The sequence below is a fragment of the Xyrauchen texanus genome, chromosome 45 (genome assembly GCF_025860055.1).
Source record: "Xyrauchen texanus isolate HMW12.3.18 chromosome 45, RBS_HiC_50CHRs, whole genome shotgun sequence".
Lineage (NCBI taxonomy): Eukaryota > Metazoa > Chordata > Actinopteri > Cypriniformes > Catostomidae > Xyrauchen > Xyrauchen texanus.
Window position 1 is genome coordinate 11,286,117 of NC_068320.1, and position 16,115 is coordinate 11,302,231.

A 16,115-nucleotide genomic window follows, 5' to 3' on the forward strand; every position below is an offset into this window, starting at 1 on the left:
CTTATGTTGTTCCAAACCCATTTAACTAGAAGTTAGGCAGTATGTTAGTCTCCGTCACCATTCACTTTCATTGTATGTTTTAAAAAATGCAATGAGGGGCCCTGGGTGGCTCAGCAAGTAAAGACGCAGACTACCACCCCTGGAGTCATGAGTTCAAATCAAGGGTGTGCTCAGTGATTCCAGCCAGGTCTCATAAGCAACCAAATTGGCCTGGTTGCTAGGGAGGGTAGAGTCACATGGGTTAACCTCCTAATGGTCGCTATAATGTGGTTCTCGCTCTCGGTGGGGTGTGTGGGGAGTTGTGCGTGGATGCCGCAGAGAATAGATTGAAGCGTCCACATGTGCTACGTCTCCGCGGCAACTCGCTCAAAAGCCACATGATAAGATGCACGGATTGATGGTCTCAGGAGGAAACTGAGATTCGTCCTCCACCACCAGGAATGAGGCGAATAACTATGCCACCACAAGGGCTTAGAGTGTACTGGGAATTGGGCATTCCAAGTTGGGGAGAAAAGATTGGGGGATAAAAAATAAAAAAAAAGATGCAATGAAAGTGAATGGTGACTGAGACCAATTCCTCTCTTTGTGTCCCTCGAAAGTTAAATGGATTTGGAACAACATAAAGATGAGTAAACAATGACAGAATTTTCATTTTTGGGGTGGACTATTCCTTTAAATCTAATAGAAGTGTAATTTCGGGCGAGTGTGCAATTTAAGTCTGAATCTGTTTAAATTTAATTGAGCCTGTGATGTCAAAAAATATAGCTTTTTTGCAAAAAAACTGCAACATATTTGGTCATCACGCAGAATCGGAATGTTATTATGCACACTAATTATCCAGCTCCCTGGGCTTTGAGACAGCCAGTATACAGTAAGTGTTTTCAGTGCATCTGATCTCGGGTCAGTGGCGCGTGCACACTCATTTCCACATCACGCGTTTTCTGAGTGATGCCTCTCTCATCTCTCTCTCAGTCAATAATGAACTGGAGACTCCTGGTTTTCGGTACTGTGTGGTTGTTGGTTCTGGTTGAGGATGCTTTCGTAAACGGGAAGCGCAATGCGAAAACAGCGACTTTCTTTCGGGCTCCCCGCGCTCACCGGAGACGCACCCGGGACACCTGGACGGGACAATCGGGTTTCACAGTATGCAAGTCAGCACTGTCTCAAAAAGACCGAGCATTGCTGCTCAGCCATACACACGAGGTAAGAAATGGTCGTTCAATTTGATCATTCAGTCCCAATAATAAATGTTTTTGCTCTTCTGTAGAGTGACTTTTTATAAATTGGGACACTTTTTGACATTGAAGATGATTGTCAAAATAATAACCAGATTTACCTGAATTGACCCACAATTAACAATGCTCAGTACGGCTGTGTCATGGATAAGTTAAAGGGATTTACTAATATATTTGAGATATTTTAAATATCATAAGTTGACAGCCAAAGTAAAATCCTGTATAAGGTTATATGACTTGACGCTTTGTGTGTGTGTGTGTGTGTGTGTGTGTGTGTGTGTGTGTGTGTGTGTGTGTGTGTGTGTGTGTGTGTGTGTCCGGATCATTTAAGTTGTGAAAAAAAAAATTTTTGTGTGAACAGCAATTCACACAAAACAACTACTCGAATATATATATATATATATATATATATATATATATATATATATATATATATATATATTAGTGTAATCAATTACAAAGTAATTAATTACTGTAATCTACTTTTTAGTAAAAAAAATGTAGTGGAATTAATTCTAATTACAATTCTTGAAATCAAATTACAGATACTGACTTTCAATTAATGTAAGTATTTTTAAGTAAGAGTTATGCTTATTTCTAATATATTTTTTATGTAGAATACATGAAATATGGCCCAGTAATGAGTCATTGTGTATGAGAAATGTGAGGTGATGAGTGTATGACTTGTGTGTAACAATAAACAAGAAATATAGACATTATTTTTCATTTGTTGAAAAGTGTTTTTGAAACTATTTTAAAAGTAAAGTGATTACTTTCCAATTACTTTTAATATAGTAATCTGATTATTATTATAGGTAAATAATTAGTCATTTGTAGTGGGTTATATATATATATATTGGGAAGGTTACTTTTAAAAAAGTATTCCTCTACAGATTACAGAATACATGCAATAAAATATAATTAGTAAAATATTCCATTTCTCAAGGTCAGTAATGTATTCTAAATACTTTGGATTACTTCTACAGCACTGGTAGATTTTTTTCACTTGTTTTGACTATAAACAAGTAAATAAAGTAAGAAGTAAGCTATTTAAATATATCTTGTTTTAAGGATTTTTCGATTAAAAAAATAAATAAAAATTTTACAGGTAAACAGCATTTCAATTCTCAGTAAGAATACAAGTTTTGCAGTACATCTTTGCCCTAATATCAAAGGACTTACTTGAGAAAACAAGTCGTGCTCTAACATGAATTTTCTTCATAGAATTCATTATAAAATATAATCACATCTGGTAACAGAGGAAATAAATAGCATTTTAGCTTAGCATAAAGCTAAATGTTCACATGACAAAATACACAAGGTTAACTATTTTCGCATCATTTATATGGTTAAATGTTTTCCAACTGAATACACTAAATATTAAATGAAACTAATTACAATAAAAGTTAAAGTAATCTCTTCAGTAATCAAAATACTTTTTGAATGTAACTGTATTCTGATTAGCAACTATATGCTATTTTATATTATTAAATATTATAATATTCTTTACACTTTTTTCATTTATTTTTTTGTGGTAAAGTTACTGTTTCATGGACATTCCCATGTACTCTTCTTCTTTACTAGACAGGGTTTCATGGTGATGATGGATCCAGTTTTACCCTCACGTGGGTTGGAGATGGAACTGGGGTTAGTCATTCTTGCCAATTAATCAAACAGATATGTGTATACATCTCCTGATAGTTCTGTGTTTTAAGGTTATTGATCACATAGATGGTATGGTGTTCTGTCATATTCCATTATCACACATTTGCTGTGTCGGAATTTATGCAGAGGTAGTGTGAACACACCTTTTTCTGTCCATTGCAGGTTATTCTGGTCCTTTCCACACTCAGCGCGCCATCAGACTCATTTTATGAAGGTGGTTCCTCACGTCTTTACAGGAGGTCAGTGGTGAATTATTTGACCTGTTCTTAACCAGTTTGGCATCCATAAACCAGGTCTGGAAATCCAAATACCTCATATATTATGATGAAATAAAACTCATTAATATTTTAGCATGTAAGACTCTTCATTTGTCATCAGCTTTCAGCAGATTGTGGCAGTCGTTTTTTGCAAGATACATTTAAATGCATCCAACTTAAGCTTTCTTTACTGATGAACGTTGCATCTCTTTATAGTCAAGACTATGGAAAATCTTTCCATGATATCTCCCAAGCCATCAACAACACATTTATAAAGAAAGACTTTGGGATAAGTGCAGGACCTGGGAACCCTCAACAGGTAAATAAATGTGCTAACATTAAGTCTGGAGCTGTGGCTTTATCTCCACTATTAACTTTTTAATGCCATTAAAAAATGCCATTTGTTTAGTTTAACCCTGTCATTGTATGTAATTGACAATATGTGAGTAATACCTTTCTTTTCCGTTCCAACACCATTGAGATTCTAGCCAATCAGAAAAGGCCATGACATCGCCTTTGTTTCAAGACAGCTCACATAGCAAACCATTTGTGTCAAAACCCACCACAAACCTAAAACCACACTTTTTTTTTAAACTTCCTCTGAAGTGGGGTTGGCATTTAGTTAATACTCTTCTGTTGTGCCATTATTCTTTTGGACTAACATGGCTGTCAAATAAGAAAACAAACACTGCAGAACAGTGATATCGGTAAACTGTTACAGGTGATTCTGACAGCCAACCTCCCTTTTACTGAGACAACAGGAGGACTCATTTTTACCTCAATGGATGCTGGTGTGACATTCAGATCAGTGAAGCTTCCATTCCACCCAGCACAGGCCATTCAGTTCCATTACCAGGACCCAAAATATCTTGTGGTCATCAGCATTGATGTGAGTGAGATTCTCTTTTTGTTCAGTCAAGCCCACTTAACAGCCAGTTAGGTGACTCAGGTTCAGACATTTAAGACATTTTTTGACACAACCTCTTATAACATTACTTTTAGGATGAGCTATGGCTGTCACAAAACTTTGGGAAGAGATGGTCTCATGTTCATGAAGGAGTTCACACATTCACATGGTGAGAACAAACAACAGGAATTTGCAGATGTCTGTGATCATGGTCTAAAACAAAACGAGACATAAACAGTGCAAAGTTTGGACACACCTACTCATTCTTTATTATTATTATTTTACACATTTTAGAATATTAGTAGAGTTATGAAATGGAATTTCACTGTAAAAAAACATGGTTAACATGTTACCCCAAAAATGAAATTTCTCTCATCATTTAATCACCCTCATGCCATCCCAGATGTTTATGTTTTTCTTTCTTCTGCTGAACACAAATTAAGATTTTTAGAAGAATAGGTCTATACAATACAAGTGAATGGGTACCAAAACTTTGAAGCTCCAAAAAGCATATAAAGTTAGCATAAAAGTAATCCGTAATACTCCAGTGGTTTAATCAATATCTTCAGAAGCGATATGATAAGTCTGGCTGAGAAACAGATAAATATTTAAGTCCTTTTTTAATATAAATCTCCACTTTCACATTCTTCTTCTTTTGTTTTTGGCCATTCACATTCTTTATGCATGTCTCCATCTACTGGGTTGCGAGGAGAATTTATAGTGTAATGTATTATATATATATAATATGATATGATATAAAAAGCTGCACTCTAAACACAATTTTTCTTCATCCATTTTAAGGGGATCTGGAATCACTCTCTTTTTCAGTTCCAGCCCAAAAGGAACAGGTGAGTGGTGTTTCATTGTATCACAGCGAATTAATAATTAAACTATTTAAAAAAAGATTCATCTTTGCCCATTTTTGGCAGTTCTGAGGTTCTGTCATAATCTCTTTAATGATGAATTTATCTGGGACCTGGGTATCTCAGCGGGTATTGACGCTGACTACCATGAGTGACTCCAGACAGATTTCCTAAGCAACCAAATTGGCCCGGTTGCTAGGGAGGGGAGAGTCACGTGGGGTAACCTACTAGTGATCGCTATAATGTGGTTCTCGCTCTCGGTGGGGTGCTTGGTGAGTTGTGCGTGGATGCCGCGGAGAATAGCATGAAGCCTCCACACGCGCTATGTCTCCGCGGTAATGTGCTCAACAAGCCACGTGATAAGATGCGCAGATTGACGGTCTCAGCCACGGAGGCAACTGAGATTCGTCCTGGAGCAGGTCTTGGAGCGCATTGGGAATTGGGCATTCCAAATTGGAGAGAAAAAGGGGAGACGATAATTATTATTTTTTTTAATAATTCAATTAACTTAATTGTCTTTGCACCAGTCGAGGCAGCCAGACGAGGCGAGCTCATTCTGCGGCGAACACAGGATTTAGGCAAAACGTTCACTACCATCGCCAAAAACATCTTCTCCTTCGGATACATCGGCGGGTTCCTGTTTACCTCTGTCATGGAAAAACTGGTGTGAAACTCTGTAGACAACATGCACACCCAAGCATGTATTCACCTAAACAAATACACTCTGTCTGTGCTTTCCACCCTCTTTTAATGTCTCGTCTGTGAGAATAATCATGGCTGAAGGATTTAGAAGATGTGTTGTGTTTACAGGGCTCTCCTCGTATTATCTACGTGTCCTCAGACCAGGGTGACAATTTTAATAAAGCACAGCTGCCCTCAGCCACCACAGAACAGGTTAAAAGAACTATTCAACACTTAAAGTTCAAATCAAACATCTTTTAAGGAATTTTTAATCCAAAAATTACAATTCTGTCATTATTTACCCTCATGTCATTTCAAAAGTTTGTCCTCACGCAAAGCTATTGTGTGGCTTGAGAAAATTTGTTGTGTTGCGCACATGTCGCATGGACTGGTTTTATGAGACATTTATGGTGTTTTTTTGCCATTGTTTGTTTTGGACAGCCCCTGGTCACTTTATGCTTTTGATGTATGAAAAAGAACAGTGTAAACATTCTTTTAAATTTCTCCTTTTTTGTTCCACGGAAGAAAGAAAGTCATACGGGTTTGGAGCGACATGAGGTTAAATAATGACAAAATTTTCATTTTTGGGTGAACCAATCCTTTAAATTCCTTTTGTAGATTATTAATCGTGAAATAAAGATAATTTGCTATTGTCATGAAATACCTGCTTGATTTGTACGTTCACTCATCTCATATTTGGGGATATCTGTAACTTGCACGATCAGTCCTACATCAGCCTTCCAAGCTGTGTTTTGCTGATCCAACAGAAAACAATCTGTCACAATCTCTCACACAGATCATTAGACACACACACACACACACACACACACACACACACACACACACACACACACACACACACACTGTGTGTAGCTCTTTGACTTACTCGTTATATCTCTTTGCAGTTCTACTCAGTTTTGGATGGTGATGAGGATATGATCTTCATGCATGTGGACAACCCTGGAGGTGCTATTTCTTGCTTTTTAGCTTCCTCTACCTTCTTTCTTCCTCCTGTTGGAGTTGCGAAAGAGACGTATCTCTATTAGAGAACAGCTCAACCACTGTTGCTGTCAATTTAACAATGTGCTAAAGATGCATGACTTGTCTAGTGAGTTGCACTTTGTGCTGACATATCATAGAGAAGCTCTGCAAAAGCCATTCAAGGGCTAGACACTTTTGCGTCAGTGTGTATACTATTCATCTTCGAGTCTGGAGGTCGTTGTACTGAGGCGATCACTGGAAGTAGATAAGATGGAGCATGGTATTGTCTTAAAGCAGACAGTGGCAAGGCCTTCACAGTCACCGTAGAAATGCTGACATAGAGATACACCCATCATTTCTTTTTGCATCAATTGCATGTATGTATGACATATATGGGTCATGTTATGAGTTATCATATTTCCAATCATGTGTTTACATGTTAGCCAATTTCGCAGTGGTTTGGTACTGGTCTAGTTGGCGGACCAGCATGGTTTTTGTGATGAAGCTGGTTAAGCTAATTTAAAAGCTGGTGGGGACACCAGCATTGACAGAATATGTTAACAGTCCAAGACTATTCAAACTCCAATGATTTTAAACCCAAATCATTATCGAAGGGCATACAGTAGATTATTTGCCTACGCAATGTATTTTCAGTTACAAGTATGTTTTTTTGTGGTTTGACAGCTAGAATGAAATCAATTCAAGGCTAAATATACAGAAATTGCATTAAATGTGGCCATTTCTTATCGTTCAGTTTGTTTCATTCATGTACCTGCAAACTCATCAACGTTACTTTGTTCATTCTTGAATAAGTACACTTTTCGGTTTTTTTGTATGGTGACTAAATTCACAACTTTGTACTGCCACCAGCAGTGTCCTGTGTGCGATACCCATGCCTTGCCCTGCGACATGCTGTGACGTCCCTTATCTGGTGTTCTACCACCTTTAGAATATACATCAAAGTTATATATATATATACAACTCTAATGGTGCTTTATGTACATTGTGGAGTTTGGTGGCCATTATTTTTGTTGTATAGAAAAGAGGTGTATGAATCATCTAATTCTGAACATGGAAAAATCTAACAGCGTACAGGTCAGTAAATTATCATAGAGTTAAAAATTTGGGGTGAACTATTCCTATAAAACACAGTTAAAAGCAGGTTGGATGGGTTTTCTTTGTGTACGAGTGTGTTTGAACTATGATTGCAGCCTCTTATCTCTTGTCTGAGAAAAACATTGTGTCAGCAGTGTGAGTGTTTGTGTGTGATATGATCTCAAATGCTTACAGAAGACACGTATTTTGGGACAATCTACACATCTGATGATCGTGGCATCCTGTACTCCAAGTCTCTGGAGCGCCATCTGTTTGGTGGGGATGGGAAGAGCGATTTCACTAATGTGACATCTCTGAGAGGGGTCTATCTTACCAACATACTGGAGGAGGGTATGAACTTGTTCCACGTCATTGAAATTGCCCGCAACAACCAAGTGACCAATCCCACACAGAATCTGTGGCAGCAGTATACCACAGAAAGTTCTGAAGGTTTCTGCAGAATTTAAATGCCCGTTATTTGCAAAGTTATGAATATCCTCTGACTGATCACACTGTGAATTCGGCGAAAGGAAATTGTGCGAAATTGGTCTGTTCTTACCGAAATTCTAATCACTGTCCCAGTGGCTGAAGCTGAAAGTGTTATCGAGGTGAAATGTCCACTAGATGGCGCTACAGCGAGTTGTATTTATAGTTGTTAATGATCTAATACAGTACAGATTAACCCAAAACCTAAACCTTACTATCAGTGAAGTAAAAAGTGAAGTAAAAGTTTAATTTTAGAGTGAAAATGCAACCGCCGAATCGCGCTCACCATTGTTTGTGCAAACATGATTACTTGAAGATTGCTTGCGCAACATACAATCAGTTGCAACAGGGAAAGTCAAAAACAAAAATGCCTGATAGGAGATGGTGCATGTCAGTAATTCGGCAAAAGTGGGTCGATTTTAGAGTACATGAACATTTGGAAGTAAACATTGAAGAAATTGAGGAATTGGCTACATCACTCTACTCTCTCCTCCCCACCAATATCTGGTGTGTGGTGGGCGTTCTGGCGCACTATGGCTGCCGTCGCATCATCATCCCTATGCTATGTAAAGCACTTTGAGTGCCTAGAAAAGCACTATATAAATGTAAGGAATTATTATTATTATTGATTACCCGTGTTATCATGTTGGTTCTTGCATGTTCTCATTTATTAAATAATTTTGGATAATCTGAAGAGCAGTCAATAAGATGCTGTACCATCAGTTCCATTAAACACATGGTACCATATTTAAATCCAGTTTGCTGAATTACGTCTTTGTATTCCACAATCACCACAAAAAATTTGAAAAAAGTGTTCAGGTTCTGTGTGGGCCTACAAATGACAAATAATATTCTTATAATAGTGCTGATGTCATCACTAAATGATGCTACACTCCTCTTGGGTCGCAGATGGACGTATTCGTTCAGTCATTTCATTTGACAGAGGTGGACAGTGGCGATTTCTGAAGAAGCCTGAGAATGTGGATTGTCCAGAGATATCAAAGAAGGTAACAGTTAAGGACCGACTGGTCAGAAAATAACTTTGACAGTAAATACAGTAGATTAGATTATCGTCATTCCTGTGGGAGGAGTTTTACTCCATTCAAAATTGTTTTTATGAATGACTATGTAATGTCCCTTCTTGGTATCCTTGCTTGGACATTGAGAAAGTTATAGTGTTTACCAGGTTTACATAATCAGGATATGAGTTACAAGATTGGATGTTGTGGTTATACTTTCAAAACAGTGTGACATATTTGAAATGTTTATCCGCAGTGCTGTACAGTCGTCCATGTCAATTAACAATTATATGAAAGCACAGGGAGGAAACAGAAGATGGACATATAAATACTGGGTTAAAAAAAAAAACTAAACGCCAGGATGTGCTTACATGTGAAAGGGATATTTCCAAAATAAAAATACAAATAAAAAAAGAAAGCATTTATAATCAGTTCAGCTTTTCCCATTAAAGCTGAGGGTAAAACAGTTATTTAACATATTGTCATTATTATTATTATTATTATTCATAAAGGGCAACTCGACTTTGGTTGATTATTTTATGACTGAATTTTGTTTAACGAATAATGCAAGTGTCGACAACACTAATGACAAATTCTCTTAAAAGAAGAATTTTCTAATTTGCTGTCAATTCCATCACGAACTCTATACCACTAAGTATTTCAATAAATATATGTAACAGGAACTAAATGGTTTACCACCGATGACATATTTTCATGAATAATGTGAAAACAGTATAGATTAAATGTTAAATATCTCTTAGAGCAGACTCCTATTTTTCTGAACTTTGAAACTGGAATTTCTGTTACACAAGTTGAATTTTCTTGCGCTGTATCAAACTAAGACAAAGACCACACGGCGTCCTCCGAGCTCACAAATAGAAATGAAGCGCTGTATCAAACTAAGACAAAGGAAATTTGGCGTTCAGCGATCCGACAGAGATAGAAATAAAGAACCGTATCTGCTACTGAAGTGGACGCCATCACCTAAACACGCAGGGGACCCTTTGTAGCTCAATTGTAACTGCACATGTAAATGCACTGATAGACTTCCATTGTAAGGGCATTACTGTACACATATTTTGTCGTACATGTTTCCTGGTGTTCTGTGTTGCAGTGTAACTTGCACATCCACGGCGAGCACAGTCATTTCAGTGGAATCACTCCCATGCTGCCTCTCTCAGAGCCTACCGCTACTGGACTGGTCATCGCTCATGGTAAAAGCCCCCTTCCAAGTACAAATAAATTAATGCATTAACCAACTCCATGTTAAATGTTACTGCAGGTGGTGTTGGGGACTCCATTTCAGCCACCCGTCCGGACGTGTACGTGTCTGGGGATGGAGGCTATACCTGGTGGGGGACATTGAGAGGACCACACCATTACAGCATTCTGGACTCTGGAGGACTGATAGTGGCCGTGGAGGCCCATAGAGACAGACAGATCAGCTCTATGAAGTAGACACGGTTAATCTCTTGAAAGAATTAACATGGCTTTTGTGTTAATTGTCATATGTATGACTATGTATGTTTTTTTTTTTATTATTTAGGTTTTCCACAGATGAGGGCCAGTGTTGGAACATATTCAATTTCACAGATCACCCAATCTTCTTGGCAGGCCTAGCATCAGAGCCAGGCACTAAAACAATGAATATCAGCATTTTTGGTTACCGTCCAGATGATGACGATCAGCCCATGTGGGTGGCAGTCACCATAGACTTTGAGCACTTGCTAACCAGAGAGTGTAAGTCAGATATAAAACATCCATCCATCCATCCATCCATCCATCATCTATCTATCTAGTTGTCTATCTATCCATCCATCCATCTATCCATCCATCCATCCATCCAAAGACCAAAAAATCCCATAGACTTACACTGATGGAATGTTCAAATTGGCCAAGACTATTCAAACTCTTACTGTCAAAAATTCAAATGTAAACAACCCCATCCATCCTTCCAACTATCTATCCATCCGTCCGTCTGTCTATCTGTCTGTCTATCCATCCATCCATCCATCCATCCATCCATCCATCCTCCAAAAATCCCATAGACTTACACTGACGGAAAGTTCAAATGGGCCAAGACTATTCAAACTCTTACTGTCAAAAATTCAAATGTAAACAAACCCATCCATCCAACTGTCTATCCATCCATCTGTCTGTCTATCTGTCTGTCTATCCATCCATCCATCCATAAATCCCATAGACTTACACTGATGGAATGTTAAAATGGGCCAAGACTATTCAAACTATTACTGTCAAAAATTCAAATGAAAACAAACCCATCCATTCAACTATCTATCCATCTGTCTGTCTGTCTATCTATCTATCTAAAAATAATTCAAGAGCTACACATGGTTTCTACCTGCATTATATAATAAAGGCTGAAATAGTATCTGTTATCGGGACACATTACCTGAAATATTGCTATCTATTATAAATATATATTACATTAGTGAAAGGTGTGGGCAGGATAGCCAGTAGTCTCATTCAACCTTAAGATTATACTTATCTTATTTCAGGTGGTGATCAAGACTATGTTAATTGGTTGGCTCACTCTGAATATGGAAGTGACTCAGAAACGGATGGATGTGTCCTGGGCTACAAGGAGACATTTAGAAGATTGAAGAAACTGTCAGCCTGTAGAAATGGGAGAGGCTATGTAGTCAGCAGGCAGCAGAGACCTTGCCCTTGCACCAAAGAAGACTATATGTGGTAGGAAGAAATTGCAATTGGTCTATTTCATTACAATGAGGTTTGAACCTCGTTTCAGCTCAATGCACTTCTTGTGGCCTCAAACCATGCAAGATGGAAACTTGATAGTGTTTTCTAAACGTCTCTCCTGTCAACAGTGACTATGGTTTCTATCGACATGAAAACACCTCAGAGTGTCTGCCACAGTCTGACTTCCTGAATCACACCCTGGAAATGTGCTTACATGGGGAGCTAGAGGATCTTCGGACAACAGGGTGGAGAAAATACATCTTGTTGAACCTCACCAGTTCCAGGTCTTTTTGACATATTCTTTAACATTTACACACACTTCTCCATTATACAACTGTGTCAAACAGGTATCGGAAGATTCCCGCCGATAAATGTGAGGGTGGTTTCAGTCCTTCGAGGAGAGAAGGTGCTGGCAAAAAGCATTGCGAGGACCTCAGCCCATCTCCTTCCTCAAGTCCGCAGAGATCAGTGAGTGGCAGTGCCTTGATCGCTTCATCTTCTTTTTAAATATAATCAAATTAAGTATGTCTGCATTGCTCATGTAACTGTTGCATCCATGTAGAATAACAGGAATAGAGATAATGATGGAGGATGAAGGTGTTATTAAAACCATGGAAATCTATTTCTCATATTCAATATTCAATATTACAATGGCCCCAAAAACTATTTGCACATTTACGCCACACTTGTATAAATATCAATGCATTACATTGTATATGCCACTTGCTTTGATATTTTGTTACCTAATGCAATTACATTAATGTCCCTGTGAAGTGCTTTGATGAGCATGATTCGATTTGGTGTTTTGACGTATTTCCTACTGAAACAAGATGTGGGGTGTGCGTGTCAAACGCTTAATCCCATTTTTAATAATAGCCAATAGGCTTTAGTGTACAGCCACACACATACTCCTTTCCACCATGATGTGAATATCAGATCCACAGTGCTTACAGGGGAAACTTGAGAAGCGATCTCTATACAGGCCAGCTTTTCCACTGACTTTTAGAACCAAATGATGATCTGACAACATTAATCCATTACCAGCTAACAAATGCTCACAGCACATACATTTTTAAGTGTGGCTTCAGTGTCCAAATTCTTTTTGGGGCCACTTTGAGTCTTTGAAGATATACATATCATATGTAGACACCCTACTTACATTATAAAAAAACTTATATACTAACAATATACAGAAAGAAATAAGAGCCTTCATTATTGTTGATGAACTGAATAAATACTGTTGCTGTCTCTTCATTTGCAGAAGGGCATACTGGCTCTTATTGTAGTGTGTACTTGTGTGGGGATCATAGGTTTGGTAATAGCAGCAGCATTAATCATCACTTCAAGAAAAATAAACTGTAGGCAAAGGTAAGATCACATGTTCATTCATCTTTTTAAAGCCATATTCAGGATCCCACATCCCAATCTTATTCTGTTCTGATCAACTTCTGCCCTATGCAGGTTACCCGAGTATCGGTTCTCTGCGCTGCAACTCCAAGAAGATGATCTGTGTGTTACCAATGAAAGCAGCCCCAGTAGTAAACTGCACAGTTTCCAGAACCAGGACGACTCGGATGATGTGAGTTTGCTGCATCAAACAATATCCTCAAACAATGTTCTCTAACTTATTTGCATTATTTTGCATGGGAACAGGGCACATACCTATAAGATTCTCCTGGGAACTAGGTAGTCAACATTGTGAAATTAGTGCCTCAAAATACATAAATACAATATTTTACCATACAAGACTAAAATGTTAATATCTCACATTTTGATAATTTGAAATTACTGACCACTATGTATGAGCTTCGTTTATGATAAAATATACAGAGCCTGTGCTCAGGCTAAAGGTTTGTATCCCATAGACTCAATTACGTTTAGATGAAGGCAATTATACATCGATCAGTTCTGGCAGAATGAATTACTTTGTCATAATTATTCAGCTTAAAATTTTTATGAATTAATTCACTTTTTTGTGGACCTTGTATTTGTCTTTAAAGGAATACTTCACCCAAAAATTTTATTTCTCTCATTATTTACTCACCCTCATTGAGAATTTATACTGAATAAGGACTTAAGTATTGATCTGTTTCTCACCTACACCTATCATATTACTTCTGAAGACATGGATTAAACCACTGGAGTCTTATGGATTTCTTTTATGCTGCCTTTATGTGCTGTATGGAGCTTAAAAATGTTGGTACCCATTCACTTGCATTGTGAGGACCTACAGAGCTGGAATATTCTCTTAAAAATCTTTGTTTGTGTTCAGGAGACGAAAGAAAGTAATGCACATCTAAGATGGTATGAGGGAGAGTAAATTATGAGAATTTTCATTTTGGGATGAACTATTCATTTTTTAATGGTGATATTCGTGCACTCCTATTATTTGCATCATTTATATGCATGTACACAAAGCTAACTTGCTGACCGTTTCTGTCTCTTGTTTAGGATCTTATTGAATGAGCAATATTTAAAATATGGCAACTCTTCAGGCTTTGCAGACAGGTGTGAATTGCTTCTGATGGATCTTGAACTGGAATGGTTTCAGTGCTCTGGGCTAAGACAGCATAGACAGTAATCACTTGGAAATAACTGCATCTTTTCAATCGGAGCTAAGTGATTTATTGCTACAATTGGGTTCTTGTTATTCTATGAAATGTCTTATGCAGGGATCTGTACAAGTATAAGTGCTATTACTTTCACCCACTGTCTTTTGCACTGGGGTTTTTTATATCCCATCAGGCTTGGCTGGATATCCTTCTGAAACTCTGCCATAATTTTACTGTGTGATTTCAAAGAAAGATCAAACTACTGTTTATGAATTGTAAATAAATGAAATTTAATCAAAACAGGCTGCATTATTTATGTTCTTCTTAAAGTCCACATTTAAATGTTTTTGTGGTTTATTTCACCTCATAAGTGCTGCTCGGTATTTCACAAAATACACTGAAGTAAACTTTTATTTTTTATTAAAATATATTTATGTTGAAGGGAGACTGTATATTTTAGAAGCTGTAATTGATCACCATTCCAGTCACCTTTTAGCATTTAGCTTTTCATTTAAATAGTCCTATGGTGGTCGGCCTGGGTATCACCACTGGAGTCGCAAGTTCAAATCCAGGGTGTGCTGAGTAACTCCAGCCTGGTCTCCTAAGCAACCATATTGGTCCGGTTGCTAGGGAGGGTAGAGTCACATGGTGTAACCTCCTTGTGGTCACGATTAGGGGTTCTCGCTCTCAATGGGGCATGTGGTAAATTGTGCGTGGATCACGGAGAGTAGCATGATTCTCCACATGCTGTGAGTCTCCACAGTGTCATGCACAGCGAGCCACATGATAAGATGTGCGTGGATTGACTGTCTCAGAAGTAGAGACAACTGAGACTTGCCACCCGGATTGAGGTGAGTAACCGCGCCACTACGAGGACCTACTAAGTGGTGGGAATCGGACATTCCAAATTGGGAGATTTAAAATAATGGTGTTTTTAATAGTACAAATATTGCATGTATATATTGTATTCCTACATATGTAATGTTCCTGTTTCAATTAATGTGAAGTCATAAAAATTGCTGGCATAAAACAGTAATTATAATTCAATTCTATGGGAGTATAGCATGTCACACAGCAGGACACTGCAGTCACTGCTTAAGTATTGTCATTTGCCCTGTTGTGGTGATTTTTAATCCAATGAAAAAAGACAGAAAATGTTCTTGTCTATTAGAAAGAAAAATATAATAATGATCACACACCTTACAAACGCACTCTCACCTCACATCCCCACACTAACACAATCTCACACACCCCACACGCCATTACTAACACGCACCACATTCTCACATCCTCATGAACAAATGCACTGAAGATTCAAGAAGCTTTATTGACATGGTGAAAAGTTTTACATTGCCAAAACATCATCAAACATCGTCAGGGGTATCTTTGAGATACATGTCACATGTAAAGGGTATCTTTGAGATATTTCTGCATTAATTTACCCACTTTTGGGGAGATTTTTATTACTCAGCTCAAAGATTAACACTTTATTGTGTTTCCTAACTTTCCAAATAATTTCTGTGCCTCATTTCTATTAATGTTAATCTGTCTGTTTTATTTTCCTGAAGAACAAGCCCAGAGATCACGAGCTGTACTGCTGTTTATATAGAAAAGAAGTTGTCTTTTCCATTTTAATCACTAGAAAATTACAGA

At 37.8% G+C, this 16,115-nt stretch overlaps 1 protein-coding gene across 1 annotated transcript; it reads left to right on the forward strand.

Moving 5' to 3' along the window:
- Window positions 1-940: 940 nt before the first annotated feature.
- Window positions 941-14,709, forward strand: si:dkey-159a18.1 (sortilin). Its single transcript, XM_052118692.1, has 21 exons — window positions 941-1,203; window positions 2,820-2,882; window positions 3,063-3,139; window positions 3,374-3,476; window positions 3,879-4,046; window positions 4,160-4,233; window positions 4,866-4,912; window positions 5,455-5,591; window positions 5,738-5,821; window positions 6,514-6,574; window positions 7,880-8,035; window positions 9,080-9,177; window positions 10,304-10,403; window positions 10,472-10,643; window positions 10,736-10,929; window positions 11,709-11,901; window positions 12,039-12,155; window positions 12,258-12,378; window positions 13,172-13,278; window positions 13,372-13,489; window positions 14,362-14,709. Exons 1-21 carry the CDS (start codon window positions 949-951, stop codon window positions 14,374-14,376), a joined length of 2,460 nt encoding a protein of 819 aa, XP_051974652.1. The 5' UTR covers window positions 941-948; the 3' UTR covers window positions 14,377-14,709.
- The last annotated feature ends 1,406 nt before the right edge of the window (window positions 14,710-16,115 follow it).

Coding starts and splice junctions, on each gene's coding strand:
- si:dkey-159a18.1 (XM_052118692.1), top strand. CDS start 949: ATGCCTCTCTCATCTCTCTCTCAGTCAATAATGAACTGGAGACTCCTG. Junction 4,047..4,159: donor TTGTGGTCATCAGCATTGAT/GTGAGTGAGATT, acceptor CATTACTTTTAG/GATGAGCTATGGCTGTCACA. Junction 12,156..12,257: donor GAGGATCTTCGGACAACAGG/GTGGAGAAAATA, acceptor TGTGTCAAACAG/GTATCGGAAGATTCCCGCCG.